At 36.5% G+C, this 21,806-nt stretch overlaps 1 protein-coding gene across 7 annotated transcripts in view; it reads right to left on the bottom strand.

Annotated features, from left to right (window-relative positions):
• Positions 1–21,806, bottom strand: part of EML6 (EMAP like 6) — a 123,846-nt gene that overhangs the window by 55,208 nt on the left and 46,832 nt on the right. For all 7 annotated transcript variants that reach the window (XR_008234701.1, XM_052783947.1, XM_052783948.1 and 4 more), the window contains exons 4-10: positions 21,195–21,263; positions 18,320–18,505; positions 16,270–16,405; positions 12,103–12,304; positions 5,961–6,098; positions 1,466–1,722; positions 874–1,086 (exon numbers count right to left, since the gene is read on the bottom strand). Coding sequence is in view for 6 of the 7 variants with exons in the window: in XM_052783947.1 (XP_052639907.1) it covers positions 874–1,086; positions 1,466–1,722; positions 5,961–6,098; positions 12,103–12,304; positions 16,270–16,405; positions 18,320–18,505; positions 21,195–21,263 (1,201 nt within the window). In the remaining variant the exon portion in view is untranslated. The remainder of the gene's footprint in view (positions 1–873; positions 1,087–1,465; positions 1,723–5,960; positions 6,099–12,102; positions 12,305–16,269; positions 16,406–18,319; positions 18,506–21,194; positions 21,264–21,806) is intronic.

Here is a 21,806-nt window from a genome sequence, read left to right as displayed (position 1 = left end):
TTAGGTTTTTAATGGAAACACAGTCTAAGCATTCTTATGAAAACAAAAAATATTTAAATGCCTCTTGATATTCTGATACTAATAGTAACTATAAAATAAAAATAGATGGCATAAAATAATATGAACTATATGTTCACAACAGTTTTCAAAAAGCACTTAAATCCTGGGAGGAAGTACCAGATACACACAGGGTTTAATTTACACCTTTATGGCTGTTACTGCTAATGTGAATTATATACATGTATTGTACTATACACATAAATACAAATTTACTATCAGAAAATATACTGATATGATATCCATTTAAACACTAAAGATCGTGGAAAGTGTCCTGGTTTCAGCTGGGATAGAGTTAATTGTCTTCCTTGTTTATTTAGTTTTGTTGGCTTTATGCATGGTACAGTGCAAATACTGAGGAAACAATCTTTGTTAAAAGCCTACTACAGATATGAAGCAAATAGCTCACACAGAGCTACATCGACACATGCTAACAGACAGTGAAACCCTACTGAAGTTTCTGAAATTGTTACTGGCATAAATTTGGATGAATTATTGTAGTGCACCTGGTGTTGATACAATTTTGATGTGATGTAAAGTCTTGTTGAATTAGTTTCTGAAAATGTAATATCAGAATAAGCATATGTTAAACTATACATTCTCAACAGTTCTAAAAACAAGTACATATACATTGACAGGAAATCGCTAGACACATAGAGGGTTAAAGTCTCATCTTTATGTCGATTAATACTAATATGAATTGTGCACACACTAATTTGAATTATATACAAGAATCAAAAGCCACCATTAGAAAATATACAGATATGGTATCAAAGTAAATATTGCATTCTTCAGAAATACAAAATACTATCTTACCTTTCTTTAGGCATGGAAATCTGAATAATTTAACCAGACCAAAATCATCTCCAGTCACTAGCACTGAGCTGTTGTAATTTCCATCCACAGAGTTGACATCTGTAACGTTTGTATATTTTGGCCAAATTCCATTCACTTCAGATCCTATCACACAGGTCCACGAGGCCCAGTGAATTCCTTTGATCTCATCTTTGCTAGTTAGATGCTTCCCAGCTGAAAATATGCAAGCGAATAATCTGTTTAATCACTTGTTTTTCAGTAGACTCTATTTCTTTTCATCACATTTGTCTGTGTATTCTTCTTAGGATTAATCTTTTAACCTCAATAACTTATAAAGATTCACAATTTTACTTTAAATTAGTATAATCTCACATTTGTGGTATTTGACAACATCACACATCTTACAAGTTCTAACACACCTGCACATAAACATGCTAAAAATATACAGAAGTGGAAAAAAGTTAGTTATTTATGTAAGTTCCAGTCAAGAAACTCTGCTTGCAGATGTACTATTTATATCATATTTCTTTTGTTCTCTTCAAATCAACACTGAAGTTTACTTGTTCATAACACGAGCCACTTGTCAACTTACACGGCATCTTGTAGAACAGTCTCTCTCCTGCACCATCATTGGTTTGCAAGAATTTACTATCCACAGACCAGTCAATATGAGTTATAAAACTAGAAGATTTGTTGCATTCTCCTATTTTTTTGTATCGCTGAGCAACCGCATAGATATCCACTGGGCCATCATTAGAACCCACAGCAAGGTAAGAGCCATCTGGTGAAAATTTCATTTCATGGATTACTTCTTTTCGGTCTTTAATATGAACTACCTCTGTCATGTCTCTGCAAGAACCAATAATGAAAACATGAACTGTAATCTGGTGAACACACAATCTGCAAATATTTAAGACAAACATGAAGACAGATGCACTGAATAATTTGTACAACAAAAAGCACATTTCGCAAAAAAATCCTTTTTTTGGGAAGTTCCTATTGCTTTCATTGGTTAGAAACATACTTTTAAAGCAAAAGTTAAAAACAATTTTACCTGTCAATGACACTGTTCATTCTATTCACCTAATTTTAGCTGTAAAATAGTTAGCAGTCTAGTCTAAACAAGACCAGAATTAATTTTTTTTAACATAGACAATGGAAAAAGAATTCCATCTAAAGAGCGATTACCCAGTCTCTCACAAGACCATGTTGAAATGGCCTTTGGGAGATACCCATTCCTCCACATTGACTCTTTCAAGGAGATAGGCAAACAGTTTAGATTAGAGGCTAACAATTAGACTGGTAAAGTTAGATACAATTAATCCCACATGCCATGACCTGTTAGCTATAGCTTTGGGGGTTAGCACCAGCACCACCACCACCATCAACCACCAGTGGAAAAACAGCAGCGACAATACCTTGCATGTGCCTTTGGAAAAAATCAAGACAGCTATACAGTCTAGTTTTAAAAAAAAAGTTCAATTCTTCCCTATCCAAATTACATTTGGTATAACCCCCTTTCCTATCCAATCAAGGAACCAAAACCTGCAACGCTAGTGAATGCAGACAACATTTTTGCAAGTAGGTTTCCCTAATTTCCCAATTTCCAAATTCTTTGGCTATAAGGAATTAAAACTAAAAATAAAAAATTAAAAAATTTCCCCTAAGTTGACTGAACAATGAGGCAAGTCTCAGTGCCATTAATTTTGTATTTACAAAGACAATCCATACCAGATTATACATTTGGGCTGTAAGGAACTTTTGTGAGGAAGTGTCTTCTGCAGATGTCATGCTTCTGTTACTCTCATTTTAAACTTTTAAAATATTTTTCCTGATTTCTGCTTTAATTAATTACTGCTAGCATCAAATTTATGAAAAGACTCACATTTATTTAGAGAGTAATACGTTTTGTCAATATATCTTAAAAATGCTGATACATAGGACTGTTAAAAGCAGAGTCCTGAAAGGAGAATCACCCATAAATGAAGACAGAGATTTCTGGGAGATGGCGATATGAATGGAAAGGTTACTATTATAGATGATCTGAATCTTAAAAAAACCTAACAGAATAATTTTGTTAGAGATTTCTCTTTAAGTGGTGAAACTCCAAATGTCAATAACTGTAGAAATTTTGTTGGGAAAATTCTTATTTATTCCTAGCCATTTTTTCCTTCAAAAAATGATTTGGAAAAAAAAAAATTCTTAGCTCTGCCTTATCATTGAAAACTGGTGACATAATGATTCCATAGTGGTAAATACTGCTAGTGAGAAAAGCAGCTAATTCTCCGGATTATTGCATAGATCCAGATACTTCATGGCCAAGAAAAAGGAGAACAATGATTCAAGTCACTGAGTGCATGATTCAAAAAAATGCCAGCAAAATACGTTGCCATTGTCCAGTTTTCCTGAATCATGGGCTGCAGATTTGTCACCCTGTCAGAAGATCTGTCACAGAAAAGGAACAGGTGGAGAAGCAATTGCATTCAGGGCCTTACACAAGGGTGTTGCCACTCTTTCAAGAATAATGCTGGGTTTATCATTATCAGTCTCTGCCAGCTGAATCATGAATAATGTGAGGTATCAGGCAATTAGCAAAGACAAGATTACTGTGAGACAAAGAAGATTAACTTCTTAGAAATACTAGTCTTTGAAAAGGATTTTGAATTAATATGAACAGATCACTTAAGTTTTGTTAAAGTCATTAAAGCAATTACGGGGGTTTTCATAGACCTTCCATCAATTAGAGGCTTTTCCCTCCTACCAGCTAGTAGTTCAAAGTATTTTAAATATATGCCTACCGAACCTATGGAGTAATGATAAGGAAGGGGTAAACTCTTCCAAGTATCAATTAAAATAGCTTATGTGTTTTGAAATCATGCATGAAGAGCATAACATACCCCCCTTAATCCAGGAGGAATTAGTTAGGGACCTGCTATGCCATCTGGACACTCACAAATCTATGGGACCTGATGGGATCCATCCAAGAGTACTGAGGGAACTGGCTGAGGTCCTTGCCAAGCCACTCTCTATCATCTATCAGCGTTCCTGGTCAACAGGGGAGGTCCCAGAGGACTGGAGGCTTGCCAATGTGACTCCCATTTATAAGAAGGGTCGGAGGGAGGATCCGGGGAACTACAGGCCTGTCAGCCTGACCTCGGAACCGGAAAGATTACAGAACAGTTTGTTTTGAAAGCACTCACATGGCAACTCCAGGATAAGAGGGGGATCAGGCCCAGTCAGCATGGGTTTACGAAAGGCAGGTCCTGCTTGACCAACCTGATCTCCTTCTATGACCAGGTGACCCACCTAGTGGATGAGGGAAAGGCTGTGGATGTTGTCTACCTGGACTTCAGCAAGGCCTTTGACACTGTCTCTCATGGCATACTCCTTGAGAAGCTGGCGTCTCGTGGCCTGGATAAGTGCACTATTCACTGGCTGAAAAACTGGCTGGCTGGCCAAGCCCAGAGGGTAGTGGTGAATGGGGTGAAATCCAGTTGGCGGCGGGTCATGAGTGGTGTTCCCCAGGGCTCGGTGTTGGGACCCCTTCTGTTTAATATCTTTATTGATGATTTGGATGAGGGCATTGAGTGCACCCTCAGCAAGTTTGCAGACAACACCAAGTTGGGAGGCAGGGTCGATCTGCTTGAGGGTAGGGAGGCTCTACAAAGAGATCTGGACAGGCTGGATCGATGGGCTGAGGCCAATTGTATGAAGTTTAACAAGGCCAAGTGCCAGGTCCTGCACTTCGGTCACAGCAACCCCATGCAGCACTACAGGCTTGGGGAAGAGTGGCTGGAAGGCTGCCCGGCAGAGAAAGACCTGGGGGTGCTGGTTGACAGACGGCTGAATATGAGCCAGCAGTGTGCCCAGGTGGCCAAGAAAGCCAATCGCATCCTAGCCTGTATCAGGAACAGTGTGGCCAGCAGGAACAGGGAGGTGGTTGTTCCCCTGTACTCGGCACTGGTGAGGCTGCAGCTCGAGTACTGTGTTCAGTTTTGGGCCCCTCACTACAGGAAAGACATTGAGCTGCTGGAGCGTGTCCAGAGAAGGACAACCAAGTTGGTGAGGGGCCTTGAGCACAAGTCTTATGAGGAGCGGCTGAGGGATCTGGGGTTGTTCAGTCTAGAAAAGAGGAGGCTGAGGGGAGACCTTATCACTCTCTACAACTACCTGAAAGGGGGTTGTAGTGAGGTGGGTGTTGGTCTCTTCTGTCAGGTGTCTGGAGATAGGACAAGAGGAAATGGCCTCAAGTTGAGGCAAGGGAGATTTAGGTTAGATATTAGGAAAAAGTTTTTTACTGAGAGGGTTGTCAAACATTGGAATGGGCTGCCCAGGGAAGTGGTTGATTCACCATCCCTGGAGGTATTCAAAAAGCGAGTGGACAGGGTACTCCAGGGCATGGTTTAGGGGGCATGGTTAATGGTTGGACTCGATGATCTTGAAGGTCTTTTCCAACCAAAATGATTCTATGATTCTATTTTGTTTGGCTATTTCAGTCTATGGCCAATTTTATGTTTTACCTGCTTTTGTGTGTCTACCATAAGAGTATTCCATACAGAAAATGCCTACTGCATAAGATGCATTCATGCAAAAAAAGGCTTGTCATCTAATACAAAAAGTAGAATTCACATATATCTTGCAAATGCTTAAAAAAGTCTTTCAATCACCAATTATTTTGTTGGGTATCCATTCTTGTATATGACAGCAAATGGACCATATGATCTAGGAGATCCCTCCCAAAACCATGTTATCTCTCTTATGAACATTTCGCAAAATATGTGTAGAGTTTCAGAATAAATAAAGAAAAAAGCCAAACTTGAAAACCTTAAATTTCATCAACATTATTACTAATAGCTAGTATTTTGAATTAAATAAACCACAGGTTTTTTCTTCATTGCCAAACTACGACCTTTTAAAACACCAAGTGATATTATGGAAGTATATGCTCAATTTTTACTCATTGTTTCTGATAAAATACCCAGTGATTTTTTTTTTCTTTTTATAGGAATAAAAGACTTTATAATATGACCTTGAGTTACCTGGAAAAAACCCTACTAACATGAGAAACTAATGTAAAATTTTCTCACCTTACTCGAAGAACAATGAAGGAGCCATCCTTCATTCCAAGTGCTAACTGTGATCCATCAGGACTGAAAGACACACTCCGCACCGCTTCTTCCATATTACAACGAGCTATCAAGGCATGGTCAGCAAGACTCCATAATCTGCATCAAAGGAAATTGAAAGCAGTAGCAGACTTTTCCCGACTGCACAATATTTCAACATCATCAAGAGTAAAAACAAAAGGTCTAACTCAATTGGTAAAGGCCCATTTGCATGCACACCTTATATTAAGATTTTATAATGTATTGAGTTCCTTTCCAAACATGGAATGAAGATAATTTCACTGACATGAGCTTACAGATTTACAGAAATGTAGTTTTTAAAACTCAAAACTGCTAATCAGTCTAGAAGAAGAGATATAGAGTGTACAATGACTGCCTGAATCAATGTATGGACACAGAATTTTCTGACAGTGGCACTGAATGTCTTGGCAAATAATATCAAATGACATTTTTGGACACCTTCAAGTGAAGTTAGGATGAGAGGAAATGGTCTCAAGTTGCACCAGGGGAGGTTTAGATTGGATATTAGAAAAAAATTCTTTACTGAAAGGGTTGTCAGGCATTGAAACAGGCTGCCCAGGGAAGTGGTGGAGTCACCATCCCTGGAGGTGTTCAAAAAATGTGTAGACAAGGCACTTCAGGACATGGTTTAGTGGGCATGGTGGTGGTGGGTTGATGGTTGGACTTGATGATCTTAAAGGTCTTTTCCAACCTAAACGATTCTATGATTCTAAGTTCCAGGTTCAAATTACTTTCAAAATAAAGGAGTCTTTACAGTTCCCAGTTCTAGCAGGGATGGCACCTCAGACCTGAACACATATCTGTGACAGCAGAAGAGAAAAAAGGGTGAAGCTAAATTACATAATAATTTGGTGTTATCTCTGGACTTTACTTATCTGATATAATAGAATCCCCCTAGATTAATAATTTAAAAAAAACAGTTTCTGTAGACAGAGAGGGTCAATGCAGATCAGACTGAAATATTCACTGAAAGTGAAAGCAATACTCAGAGAGCATAAACATTGTAACCATGGGGAAAATTTTCTTGTCATAACTTTGAATGAACTAGTAGACAAAACTACATGCTTATTCGCTCATTGACATAATTTTAAATAAAAAGAATCAATCAGTAAATTATGCCATAAGATGGAGAAAAGCAAGTAATGTGCCTATATTTTTAAGAAGGAATGGAGGAATTTTCCAAGATCACTACAAGCTGGTTAATCAGATCTCAGTATCATGCAAGATTTAGAAAAAAATTTAAAGAAAAGAATAATTAAAAGTATGGAAGAAAATGCATTAAAGACCTCTTGGGCTAGAAAAATTAAGTCAGCAATACCCAGCTATCTTTATTTTGAGGACAGTGTTGTAAATCTAATGCATTTGTAAAAGATTTATAAAATATTCAGTAAAATATTTGAATAGTAGCATATGTGATTATTGGCTAAACTCAAGAAAATGACAATTTGTACAAGAACTGTAATGTGATACTGGATGAGGTTTTATAGCAAGCTTTCCAGAAAGAAACAATTAGGCAGAATGGAAGATACTACTGAGATTTCTAGGTACAAGCTTTGGAATAGTAACATTCAATATTTTCACCAGACACTGGCACAAAAGATGAGAATGCTAATGAGATTTACTATGGACAGCAAGCAGGGAGGCACTGTGAACCCAGAGATAGATTTATCATATTGGAAGAAACAGAGGTTTCTTGATGATGAAACAAATAGACATGGAATGAAATTTAACCAAAGCCCATACTTTCAGAGACTTAATGTCTAGCACTGTGCTGTAAGCTTGAAACACAAGTGGAACTAGCAAAAAGAAGTAAGATCTCACACTATTTTTCAATTATGGAACAACTATCATCCATGAGTCAGTTGCAGACAGGAAAAAGGAAATTTGATCCTAAAATATATCCTGGGTGCTATTCCAGGAGGTACACAAAAACAATAGCACACAACACATAGTGACTTCATCTGGCATGTTCTTTACAAGCTATCTCAAGAAATTGGAATAAAAACAAGAACAGATGCAGTGAAGGATTATTAGGATGATTAAGAGAATGAAGACTGTATCACATTAAAGAAGACTAGGAGTTTAACTTTTATACCTTAGCGAAACAAAGGCCGGGAAGGGATAGTATTGCTTCCAAAAATACATCAGTAGGATAAACGTCAAAGGAGAAAAAGTTATGTTGAAGGACCATGTTGGCACTAGAACAAATAGCATAAACAGAACATTGAATATAGCCTGAAAAGAAGGACTTTTCCGACCACCCCAGTAGTAACATTTAGATACAGCCTTGAAGTAGAGTAACAGGAGAAAAAAATAAAGACAGAGTTTGATAAATTTAGTAAAAGGATTATAGAATTTGACTGCCAGCATTGAGAAAGAAACCCTTTGGGCCTTGTCAGGTTAATGATATTAAGATCAGTCTAGAATCAACAACACTGAACGATGCTCATTTCCTCTTAGGCTGAGAGAATTCAAGGATGACAAAGAACTTGAAAAGGCTTCTCTGTGAAAAAATGGCAAGTACCATTCCCTGGTGAAAAAAAATGGATGTGGGATGCTAAAACTGTTTTCAAAGACAAAATAAAAGTTGATAAGATGCAAGATTCTTAGCAGCCTTGCCAGGGAGAGGCTATGAGCCCAATACAATGAAGAATGAACCAGCGAGGATTTGGAAAGATTGCAAAGGACACGAGGATAAAATTTGCCTCCAAAATATTGCTTTCTCATGGATCACTTTGACCAATACATTAGAAGTAGTAATAGCAATACATGGCAGTGCAAGCAGAATAATTCAATTTTCTTTTAAAAAAAATAACTTCTTTGAATTAATGGAAGGGTAATTCCAAATATGAGCTTTTTAATTTTATAACAGAAAAAAAAAGCATTTTGCACACATACAGGTATTTGTATGCACAACTGACAAAATAAAAGCCTAGCTTTGCTTATGAAAATAGAAATAGTATTTTTTCTGGCAAAATACTTCTGCACATTGTTTTTTGGAAAAGCCAGATAAATAAACTATTTCCATATAAAAAGTGCATGTATTTTCTAATAAGGCAAAGACATGTTTCTACCATTCTTTGGTAACTTTCCTATGCATTTGTTTAAATAACTGAGTTTAAAAAACCCAAATAGGCTCATGAAACATTATTTTCTTAGTCAATATTCCAGTGTTTTCTGTCATATACCTCACAGGTGAGTTTATTTATTGAAGCACATACTGCTTACAGCCTCCCAAGAGGCTTACTAGCAACCACTTCATTTGCAGAAAAAGGCTTAGCTGATGACAGAAGCTATACTGCAGCTTTATTTTATTCAATTAGCAGAACAATGCTCCACACAAATAATCAGAGATATTCAATGGCACTCATATAAAACCAGGTTCTAATCAATCTCCTTATAAATGCAGGGATACAGAAAGAGGTCATTCAAGAAGACAGAGTGTAGTGGAGATATTCTGCCAGAACAGCAGCTACTTGTGGTCCTGCAGCTAGACATTCTAATACAACATTACAAAAAGACATGCGTGAGGTCCATTAACACATGTAATATATAATTCTGTATGTGTCTTAGAATTCAGAGGAGAATGATGCGTTTTTCCTGTTCCTGTTGTAAGAGGCAGGAAGCAGGCAGCTTTCCTAGTTGATATGCTTTTGAAATTTAAAACATAGGAAACCTATATTTGGCTAGAGCCTTCTCACAGCTGCGCTAGGGAAAATCTACAGTAATTCCCTTTATCTCTGCAGTGGTCCTTTTCATTTAGACATCTCACTTGGACATGAGAATATAATCTGACCCACTAAATACTTTTGTTCGTAAAACAATTTAGATTTATATTATACAGCTACTCTTTTCAAAATTATGTGATAAAGAACTATTAAGAAAGATTATACAATGAACAGCAATATAAAAACGTTCCTGTCAATGCAATTTTATTATTGAAAAAAAAATTTGTAAGAAAATCCTTTTGTGTACTGTTTTATCTTAATGAAAATATTTATATATTTCACTGGAATTCCTCACATGAAGCATTAGTATATAAAAAAATAGCACTGTCTGAACTAGAATTCAAATTGCACATTCTCTAGCGCCTAAATAGCTAAATGGATGAGCGAGGTAGTGCAGTAAAATACTTGTAATGTTAACAAATGCACGTTTTATACAATGGCAATGTTCAAAGGCATAGGTAACATAATAATAACTATAACAATGATAATGATCATAAGAGCACCACTGATTAAGGCTTTATATGCACAAAGAGCATGCTTGCACAGTCTTTCACAGAGGGGCACAAGTTTGTTCAAGCACACTTTGAGTCAGCAGTACATTATCCAGCTCCAAGTCAGAGCTGAATTACCATGCTAACCAAGAGATGAGTCCAAGATAATAAAACCAAAGTCTTAGCATGATTTATTAGCTTGAGGGCAGTACAACCCTAATCCCAGCTTTGCAGCTCTTGTTTCAGAACTGGCTTGCATCCTACCAAAATGCAGGCAGTGTGAATTTGTGCCTGTCTATAAAACTGTGCAGACAAACCTAAGCAGAAGAGACTATCCATGTGTTTTATAAACTGGAAGAAGTAATACTAATGTGTAGGAAACTGGGAGATAATATGACTGTAGTGAACAACTGGTGGTTTTGTTAGTTTCACACTTTGGATTTTAATTGTGGTTAGAAAGAGATGAGGAATGGCAAGAATAGAAAACCAGTACAAGTAAAAAGATAGAAAGGAAAGGGAAAAAGAAATTTCAACTGACCAGCACGCTTCAAGGCAGGGGTGAATCATAATGTAGAATACAAAGGAGCATAAATTGGAAGCTGTATGATTTTTCCTGTTGAAATATGTCCAAATGGTAGAATCCACATGTATGTTTCTAAAATAAGTTGACTAGTAGTCCATAAAAACTGAAAAACTGTTTGATAACTGCCTGGGGTTGATTTGAAAATATGCAATCAAATTATCTATGTAAGATGAAAAGCAGTCATCATCCATCTGGCATAGCATTGGAGAAAAACCTGATGAAGCGGTTAGAAATCAGGATAGTGGGGTCAGGAGAAACCACTAAGGAAGGGAATCAAAGCTTGGGAAACCAAGCTGTCATGAACCCCATTGCATGCGCTGTGCTGCAAAGGGTAGGGCTTCAGGGCAAGGGCAGAAGCACAATTTGAGAAGGAGACTCAGGAGACTGCCATAATAAAGCCAGGTCTCCCAAAAATCTCTCCAGTCCCCATGGGTATCTTTGGCAGCCAGGAGAATCTCAATCTCTTTAATCGCAGGTAAGTAATTAGTCACAATGGGCAGTGTCCATGCCCAGTTGAGGTAACACAACAGCTGTGTGGGTATGGGAGTACATCCACTACAGCAAGAATCTTAGCTTAACCTCTGAACTTTAAAGTCTTACAAAGCATATTAAAAATGCTTAGTTTCTTTCAGATGCTTATCAATATGCCAAATTTTAACAGGGACAGGAAAAGGAACACTCTTGACTTTGTGACAATTTCCACAAATATGTGTACAAAATTTCAAATCTCTGCTACAAAGCCTTGAGGCACAAGTGCCACAACTAAACATCTGAAAGATCTTTTTCATTGGGGTACACCAGTGCATTTTCATTAATCTCATTTTCTGGCATTTTAACTGAATTGGTTTTAGATCAGATTTTCTAAACACTCAAGGCTGAGCAGACACCTGCTGTGTAAAACATTGGCCAAAGGTATTTAGGTTTTAGTTTTGCTGCATATTATTAACATAAGAGAAGTATAAGGTGACCATTCTCCATTTAGATATCTACACCTGCTGTTCAGAACAGTAATGAATTAGTACTTAAAGCAGAGTATATAAATCCAACATGTTTTGAACACAAATTCTGATTACTTTTACATGATGTGTGGAGCCCAAATATGAGGGCTGAAGAGAAAAAGCAAAGCTACTAAGAAAAACATGGGGAAAAAAATGTTGTCTAAATGGAGTCTTAACATAAGGCCAGAAAATAAATAAATTACAAATATGTCAAATTGATATTGGTTAAAAATAACATGTACATGAATGAATAGATAAAAAATATATAAGATCTAACCTTACCGTACAGATCGATCATCACTGCCTGTGACTGCTAAAGGCTTCTTTGGATGGACCGCCAGGGCCCAGAGCTCCCCTTCACAATGACCCTGCATAATCAGCATGGGTTTATCTCTCTCTCTTACTAGCACCTCAAATATTTCACTGTCCTGTGTCCCTGCTAAAAGTCTGTCCGCTTTCCAACAGACACTTCGGATGGACAAACCTGATGGGACAGAATATTCTTAGATTAATGGCAATGACAAGACAAAGTGATAGTACAGTGAAGATCATTAAGACTTCAAGAGTTAATTTATAACAACTGTTATGTTTTGACACTGAACTCTTATAATACATCACAGCTGATTAAAATCTCAAAACAGTTCTGTTAAATTATCTCCATTTGACAGAAAAAGAGAAGGCTCAATCCCGGAAAAATGCTGAGCATCTAACATTGCTGCTGCCAGTTTCTCAAGGGATCAAGCTCTTATGCTTTGCATACACCTTGGGAATTTACTTCAAAAAACAATTCAATTTCACATGATTTAAAGTTCTAAATTTTAGATTAGGTAAGGTTCCTGTGACTGAAGCTGGTTTTATTCCTTTTTTCAGTACTTTACTTTTTTTGCACATTTAAATAAAGTGTTGAAGAAATGGTTTTTAAAATGGTGAATTTAAATGGTTTGTGCCATGTTATCACATTTCTCCACTTTAATCCCAACTAACTATTACAAAAAAACCAACCCCCCCCCGCCAACAAAACCCAAAACCAAACATCCAAACCAACAGAATCTTGTTTTGCGTAACTTTTAGAGAGCTTGATCTTATTCCACAAATCTGACCCTAAATTTGCAGCTGGAATTTTACTAACCACAAGCTTAAAAATACCCTCTTAGCAGGCTGAGCAATTTGATAGCATTCTCTGGTCGACTGCCTGCAGCATTTGTATTTTCTGTTCCAGTATACGAAAAGTTTGGATAATGGGTCTAGATGCTGTGAGATGTGAATGAATAAAAAATCCATTTCTCATGTAGTCAAGGTCAGCCATGTCATCATTTTAACATCTTTTGGAACAGAATACACAATGCAATTAGCCACTGGTCACATAAATAAAATATGTTGTAGGCATTTTGTGTCATCTCTTGAGAAGGGCAAATTAATCTTCATTTATTATCTTGTCCATTTCCAGTACCTTTTAATCTTGATAATGTCATTTTGTGACTTAGCTAAATTTATACTGAGGTTATGACTTACATCTTCTTGATACACACCAAAGGCCACACAAGGAATGAAGTTCAGATGTTAAGTGGAAAATGAGTATTGTTAAGTTTTAGAATACAAAGTATATCTTTTGATGTGGGAAAAGTGATGTTTTCTGTGACATACTGCACAAAGAATGATTATCTATTACAAGATTTTTTTACTTATATATATATATTTAAATATAAAAGCCAACCCTACAATCAGGTTGTTACTGGTGATGCATCTCATTTTAAAAGTATTTAGTACTCTTCAGTACAGGATGAGTGATGAATAAGTATATATGAGGCAGGGGGGAGTCTTCCTGGCACCCTAAAAAGACATTTTAAGTTTGAAAGCTGATGCCTTTGCAAACTGCTTTGGAAAAGGTAGTTGGAAAGGAGGGACAGAAGGTCATAGGTAAGCAGTTAAGGCTACCACCATTGCTTGAAGTTACATACATGCTTAAACTAATCAGTGCCACTGACATAACTGAAAATGAAACAAAATCTCCACAATCTGTTAATAGCAAGCAGTAAATGGAAGTGATCATCAGTGGATGACATATCAGACAGAAACAGCAGAAAAGGACAGAAACATAACAGGAATATCGCAGGCAAGAGTTGTATCACATTGAAAGAACACAGAGACCGAAGAAACCCTGACACAGGGAAAATAGAAAAAAATTTTTAAATTATGGTGACGGGGTATAAGTGCGTGCTTGGATTTTATGACCTGCATTCATCCCCAAGGTCCTAAATTTTATAGTTGTACTCAGACCAGCAGTCCCACCGCACTTTTCACAGATACACCATGATGTCTTTTTACTTAGTCTCAATGGTTATGCTTATAGGCACATCATCTTTGACTAAGCTTTGATAAAATTTTGCAGACTTGCTTAAGTCAGTTTCTTGCCATTAAAGCAGGCAATGTTTTTATTTTGACAAACACAAACCTGAAGGATTTAAATGCTTTGAAGACAAGATTTGGACAGTGTTCTAGTTTTAGTTTTTAGAAATCCATTAATTTATCAATTTTAAAAGATTTGTTATCATTTACACCCAAGTCTAAATGGCAACTCAATTTACTTTCTGCAAATGAAATTTTTTACTACTTCTGCCAAGTAGGAAGATAGCAATAACCTCTATTGATTGTCTCTCAGTCATATAGCTGCTGCTACAGTGCCTAGTTCTGCTCAGCTGCTCTCTTCTGTAAATTCTGTATCCTGTAGCATTTTGGAGATGATAAAAATAATGGCATCAAAGTAGAACCACTTCATAGCATGTCTAATGGGAATTCACCTTCGATAAACTCTTCCTTGGTCTAACTTCCATCAAGATCAAAATCTCTTTTTAGGCAACCTGCAGAAGGATAGGCAGGTGCTTTCTGCAGGCAGTGTGTTAGAAGACGACACCTTTATGAGTACATTACTGCTCTGTAATGTAAATTATAATTTTGAAGTAATAATTTTCCACAGAAGACAACTACAGTCAATTAAAAGTCACTGAAGTCAGCTAAAGTCTGTTTTGCATTGAGTGTGGACATATCCCAGGCAGCAGTAAGAGCAAAGAAATTGCTTCTAATCTGGTCTCACAAATATGTGGGATAAAGCTCCCTCCCAGAATCACTTCACAAAGAACCAAGGAGGTTGAAGATGCATGTTTTGTGCACGAGCACTGCTTTCTCTGTGTCGCGCTGCTTATATGTTATTCTGACTTTTATTAGGAATGGACTGCCTGCAAGACTGGTATTAGCCAGAATGGTCTAACCCACACATGCAGGCATATTTCTCCATAATTTTTAGAAAGTATTTCTAAATTGGACAAAACTGCTGTAAATGGTCATAAGGTACTGCTATTGTTTTCTAGAAATCAGTGTTAAATGTTACGATTCTGCCTGCAAAAAAACTATATAAAGCCAGAACTACAGAGCAAAGGGACTACTGGTTGGGTGTCTGACAACTTTTTTGAGGGCTAAATTCCATGAGTTTACACTACAGTAAGGCAAACTGGTGGAGCAGTGTTCATCTAAGGCTGTTGGCAGTTTGCTTGTTGGATGAGTCTAGATATTGCAAACCTATGCATTTTACAAGTATTAGACTCATCAGCTCATCTGGTTTAAGTAAGATGAAAAATAAACAGAATGAGCTTATTTCTAGATCACAGGCCAAAATATCCATAATTGAGAAAGAAAATCTTATCCTTCTTAGTGGCCTCTTAATTATTTCAATGGTAATTTTAATATGAAAACTAGGTCTAAAAACATAAACTAAGAAGCAGGGGAAATTAACACTAACCATTACAAAGTTGGCTGCCAAAAGTGTATAAAGCCTATTTCAACAAGCAAACAGGCTGTTATGCTCTCAGTCCAAATGGATGTGTAGAATTCCTAGAAGACTAAGATCTCGATAAAATGTGCGTTATGATCTATGGAGAATATAAGTGCTCTGAGAGTGTAATCATAAAATAAAGTGATGACTAAGCTTATAGGAAGTATGATTAGATTCAACAAATACGATGGTCAAAAATTGAATAACATTCTCTCTATTAAATATGCCAAATGCTACCATTCCAAATGAACCTAATGGAGTGCTCAGATGTTCAGCATCTTTGAACACTGGGTTCCAGAAATCTCAATTAAGTGAATTAATTAAGTTAAAGATTGGCTAACTCAATTCTCCTATCTTTTTGTGTTTAATTAGTTTTTACTTATCTTCTTGTATTTGCATGGTGGGGAGCAGCAACTATAAGCATCCCTCTGTTCATACTATGAAACATGGAAAATTCTTCAGGCTACATCATTGTCAGAGAAAAAAGGGAATACAGATCTCCAAAGTAAATACAGTCATTAAGTAAAAAGTCAGCAGTACGCAGAGACATTTATGCTTCAAATTAAATTGTGTCATAATCCATTATCTAGATGCGTGAAAAAACAAAAGTAATAGCTCATTACCTTTGTATCCTTGTTCAGTCTCCCTGAGATCAATTTTAGTAATTGGTTTGAAATCAGTGTCCCATAACCGAATGCAACCATCTCTCCCTCCAGTGGCAAAACCTTCCTCACAAGCATACATACTAAAAATTCCAGCCTGTTAACCAATGGTATAACAAGTTTTAAAGTTCTTTACAATTGATTTAAACACACAAAGCAAATATTTTTGAACAGACTCTTGTTAAAGTCTAGAAACTGCTATGCAGTAAAATGTTGTCCATCCAGAAAGCAAACCAGCAAACACAAGGGGGGGATACTTTTATTTCAAGTGCTTCCACTTCAGTGATTTATGTAGAAAGTTTTGTACAAATAGCAGTGATATAACCTATTTGCAGAACTTTAAATTTGGTTTAGTTAATATTATTGCAAAAACTATTAAATAAATAACGGAACACTTAAAATAAATAGTTACCCAGAATAAACAAAAACAAGCAAACAAGCAATACAAATATTCTTACAGGTGTGGAGATGATTGAGACATTCTTTCATGAAGTCAGTTCAGACATCATTTGGAATCTGACAGGAACTGAAAGAGTGTCAATTCATTCTCTTCATTGAAAGGCAAGTTTCTATTACAGTTTTAATTTCTTCTTCATTTTTGAAAGTGCCTCATTGATGATTGTGCTGTACTACATTGGACTAGCTCATGGAATGCCTGCTGATTCAGTATTTTATTAGGAAAACCTCTCACTTAAGAAACAAGTTGAACTGCATGGAAATTAATACAATGAGGAAAAGACCTCTGTTTTCAAAGTGGCCTTGTTCAATGCCTTAATAAATTAATATTTCTAATAATTAATTACATAGAGATTAGAAATTGAGCAAGATAATGCATATTAGCCATGTCAAACACCATAATTTATAAGGATGAAACAGAACACATTCTATAGAAAGAGATTGTATTTAATCATTCTAATGAATCTAAATAAAATTCTGCAAACAAATTCTTCAAATATACTACAAGGGTTTATTGTTTGCCAAATAAATTTCCATGTTATTGCAGTTGCACATAACCACAACCTGGCAATTACACAGTAGTTCTGCAGGTAAGATGTCCCACTGACTTCAGTCTGACTGCTTTCATAAATTAGGGATTCATTCTGTAAATAACAATTACTGTCCTGAACACTTAGATCTAATTTGAAGAGCTACTACAATTCTTGCACTGCCAACATAACTAATTTTGGGCGGTCAGAAAAAAACGTTGGGTTTGCAGTGCTCTTTCTAGAAATGTTCTAGAAGAAAACTATAGTGACAACTGGTAGTTTTCATATCACTCTTCTAAGGAAAATACTTCTTTTGTTTCCTTTTGTTCAAGAAGCCCATGCTAGAATGACATTAGCCACGATCATGTTCAAAACAGGAGTAGTTCTCAAACACATTTGAAACAAGACATGAAAATCCTACTGTGCCTTTACTGCAGCAACAAGAGAGATGTAAATTTATTAGAGTGGTTAGAAATCTAACACAATCCTATACGTTCCCCTTTCTCTCTCTAATTGTAAGCGCTCCGAATTAGGGGGTTTGTTATGAAGCCAATTGGAGGAAACTGTCTTTGGAATATGGTTGGAATACAAGTCACAGATTAAACAAGTTTACTCCACATTGAAGCTTTCAAGAAAAGTTAGTCTTCAGTGTTGGGAATTTTAATGGTAAAATTTTATTTAAAATATGATAATTTGGTTATCAACTATTTTTAAGTAAACTGATCATAACTGAAGCTAGTCAATCTGTGAAGCTTTAGATTTAGAAACTTCACTTTAGATTTAGTCTGCTTGGTTAAAGCAATGCTATGAATATCAACAGTTCTGCCAGTATCAGCTCAGCAGCTAGCTTCTGTTGACAACTTGTAAACAAAGTATAAAATTACATGTCAGTTCTTAATTGTGGAACAGTCTTAGACATTCTTCTGACCTGAAGCAGAAGAAAATCTTTGTAGATAAGCCTTCAAGAAGTTTTTCAACTCAATGAACAGTTCATTTCAGAAATTGATGTTAAAAACACAACTTACGCTATGTGCTCCTTGAATTGTGCGGACTAAGTTTAGCCCTTTCCAAACATAGATATCTCCATTTAAAGCACCAGAGTACGTGATATCTTCTTTTGCACATGCTAAACAAAGGATAGTTTGGAGATCTCCTGTTTTACCAAATATTCCTCTCTTTGCTGTCAGTGCATTTCCACACAATGTCCAAAACTGTGAAATGTAAATGGCATATTAGGAAAAATTTCTGCAGAATTTCTGTCATTTCATGTTAGTGTGCAGATCTCTCAGATGTACATCCTTAGAGAACAGTGTCTGGACAGACACTTAAATGACTCCTATAGTCCTATCAGAATGTCCATTACTCCAAAAACTGTCCACTTACCAAGGAAACCCCCAGGAAAATGCAGTAAGTTTAAGAACAAACCAAAACAGTCAAACTGTTTGAGAAAGTGAGGCACAATTCTGATTCGCTATTGCTACGTTACCCCTTCTTATTATCTTGCTATCTTTTATCATGTTTTGCTGGATGATATCTATCAGTGTAATTGCACAATTTTTAAGGCCAGGAACATCCCATTTTTCTTGTCTGCAAAACTTAAAATACAGCTACAGTTCTGAAGTAATAAAATACTTGGTCTTAAAGAACTTACGTGCCTGGAGTACACATTTCTGCCCTTTCCCAGTGCATTGAAAGAGATACATCCCTCAAAAATAGTTATATTTACTGAGAAACCATCTGTTGGATGGAGACTGCAAATGATTGTGTGTGAGAAAACTCTCTCTGACTATGAGAGTAATAGGTTCTCTAAGTGTGGAATGGTAACTTTCTTCTACATAGACACAGTAACATTCTGCAAAAAAGAATGTAAAACTGGGGAAGAGAAAAGAGTCAAGAGAATACAAAGTTTGCCTTAGAAGGATGTCTTTAGTGGCTGGTTATAAATATACTCTTTAAATCAGTTCAGAGTGCTTTTTTTCTTTTTTCTTTTTTTTTTTAAATCAACAAAATTTTGTCAAGCTGAGAGGATAGTTAGTGCACTCAGCTCCCCCTCAAGGATCAGACCTTCCAGGTAAGGGAGAGTAAAGAGAATTTCAATTAGATGTGCAAGAGACATGCTGAAATACCCAGCCTGCCAGCACTAGCGCGTTCTAGACACATGCAGAAACAGAACAGTAAATCTACATGGTGTAGCAGAGTCCTGAATGGACTCGCCAGCTCGCATCTTTACTAGTTGAGGCATCTATGATCTGCGGTCCATTGCATACCAGAGAGATACCTTCAGAGATTGGACAGGAATATTGAAGTGTCTGACACAGATACATAATGTCTCTCTCATTCCCACTTTATATGCCTACATCTTTTTGTGGCTATAAGCTGAATTTTTAGGTCTTTCTCTTTGGATTTACTCCTATAAAATTCCTATAAAGCTGAATTCCAGAAAATCCTGGGATTTTTATTTCAGATCCTTCTCTATTTCTAATTCAATTATATTTTCCCCTTGCCTCTTAACATAGGCCAATTTATGAGAAGGCAGCAGCAATAATTCCCCCAGGGCTTTCATTCTGTGAGTAAAACATATAGCCTCCTCACTTCTGGTTAGAAGGGCAAGAGGGCAGATAGCAATGTTAGGAAATGGGTGGAGGGAGGATCCCAAGCTCAGTGCGAGATTCCTTAGCTCCTAAGGCTTTACTGCAGCTTCTAATATCTGCTCAGCCAAATGAGCCAATAGAACTGAAATGCTAAAGGAATAAATGGCACTATTCCCAAGTACTAGTCCCAATTCTCAAAGTGATACAATTACTTTAGAGCTGTTCTTTTCCTTCATTGCAAGTTAAAGTAATTATCACATTCCCACAGCCTTATAATGAACAACAAGAATGCAGACTGCTGTTTGAGCATCACTGGAGGGGAACATCTAATCATTTCCCCTCCACAGTTTTGGGAGGTTTTTTGGCATGCCTCTATGTATATGTATTTACTTTGCCTGGTATTATGCATATGCAGGGTAATTATGGCCATTTTAAACAGAATACAGGTGCCAAACAAAGACAGGTGTTGGAAAACAGCTTGCAGAATACAACAGATGGTATCACTTCTGCCAAAACCACCCACAGTTTGAAAGCAGTGGTAATTTTAAGGACACAAGCTTCTCAGTAATCAGAACTAGAGATATTAACTGGTTTCCTAAACTTCTAGTTAAAGCTCTTCCCACCCCAGTCATGTGTAATAATTACCATCTGTTAGGAATGCTTTAGATGAGACAGGAGAAAAATAGAAACCTGCAGGGAATATTGGCAAACAGAAGGATTTCTTTCTAAGCTTTTTACAGGCACGAGAATGTTTTATCCTAAACTTATGGTACATATCTAGGTTCATATTTAAATCATCTCCAGCAAAGGTGACTTAGAGGGAGCAAATAGTGAGATGCTAGTTTTCATCTCTTCAGGTCTCGCACACCTTCTCTGTGGTACTCCTACAAATGCTGGTAGCATGATAGGCCAAACAGCAGTTCATTCGATTCATACTTTTGAGATAGTTCCTCCTATAACTGCTCAGTGACCTTCTGTGATGCTTGATGAGAGAAATCACTAAAGGCTGAGACAATTTTGAGACAATTTAGGTAGAATGGAGAGGGGAGAGAACCCAAAATTTACAAGTGTATAATGATGAAAATTACACCAAATGATCTTCCTGCCTTGCTTATTAAGTGGATCTGCACCTCAGTCACTGCTGAACGTCTAAATTGGCTTCAAACAAAGTTTTGCTAAAATGTTCACAGAATAAAGAAAGAAAAACATAAGATCTCTTGTATTTAAAGCCCTCATCATATAAGAGGACAAATTTATTTCATTACATTTATTCACTCTTTAACAAGTAAACAATAAAAGCTATATTTACCTTTATGTGTTTCACTCCACAGCTGACGATTCTATTTGGTTGATATTGATCCCAGGAAATATCAAATATCTGTGAAGAAATACAGTAAGCTGATATTTTGAATTATATAGTAATTGCATCTAGGCTCAGTTTGCTTTTACCAATTTTTAGGCATCATTTCTGTTGGAACAAATTACTAAAAATGAAAGAACGCTATTTAGATAAATTTGCAACTCTTTGTTTACAAAGATTAAGGCAAATATGCAGGCTTCCTTACATAGTTCTGTCAACACACCTCATTCCTGCCTTCACACTACCAATCTATTCCAGCTCCAAGGTGTTATTGAATAAACAATATTTACTGTCTCAAATAAAATGGGAATTTCAGTGCAAGCTAATGTTCCTCAAGTTTAGGGATGAAAGATTGGTACATTTATCTTTATTCATTATTTTAGGTAAAAGGTACAGTATCTAATTTAACCTGATTACCAAAAGACCCCAGAGACAAAATGGGTGAATATCATTCTTCTAACCTAATCTACAGAGTTAAAATTGAATGCTTCATTTTGATTAATGTTACATTTATAACAGTATGTGTCAAACAATGAAGTATCAGATCCTATATAGCTTACC

This window comes from Harpia harpyja, chromosome 4 (genome assembly GCF_026419915.1).
Source record: "Harpia harpyja isolate bHarHar1 chromosome 4, bHarHar1 primary haplotype, whole genome shotgun sequence".
NCBI lineage: Eukaryota > Metazoa > Chordata > Aves > Accipitriformes > Accipitridae > Harpia > Harpia harpyja.
The sequence above is the reverse complement of the archived record's forward strand: the minus strand, read 5'-3'. Positions and strand labels throughout refer to the sequence as shown.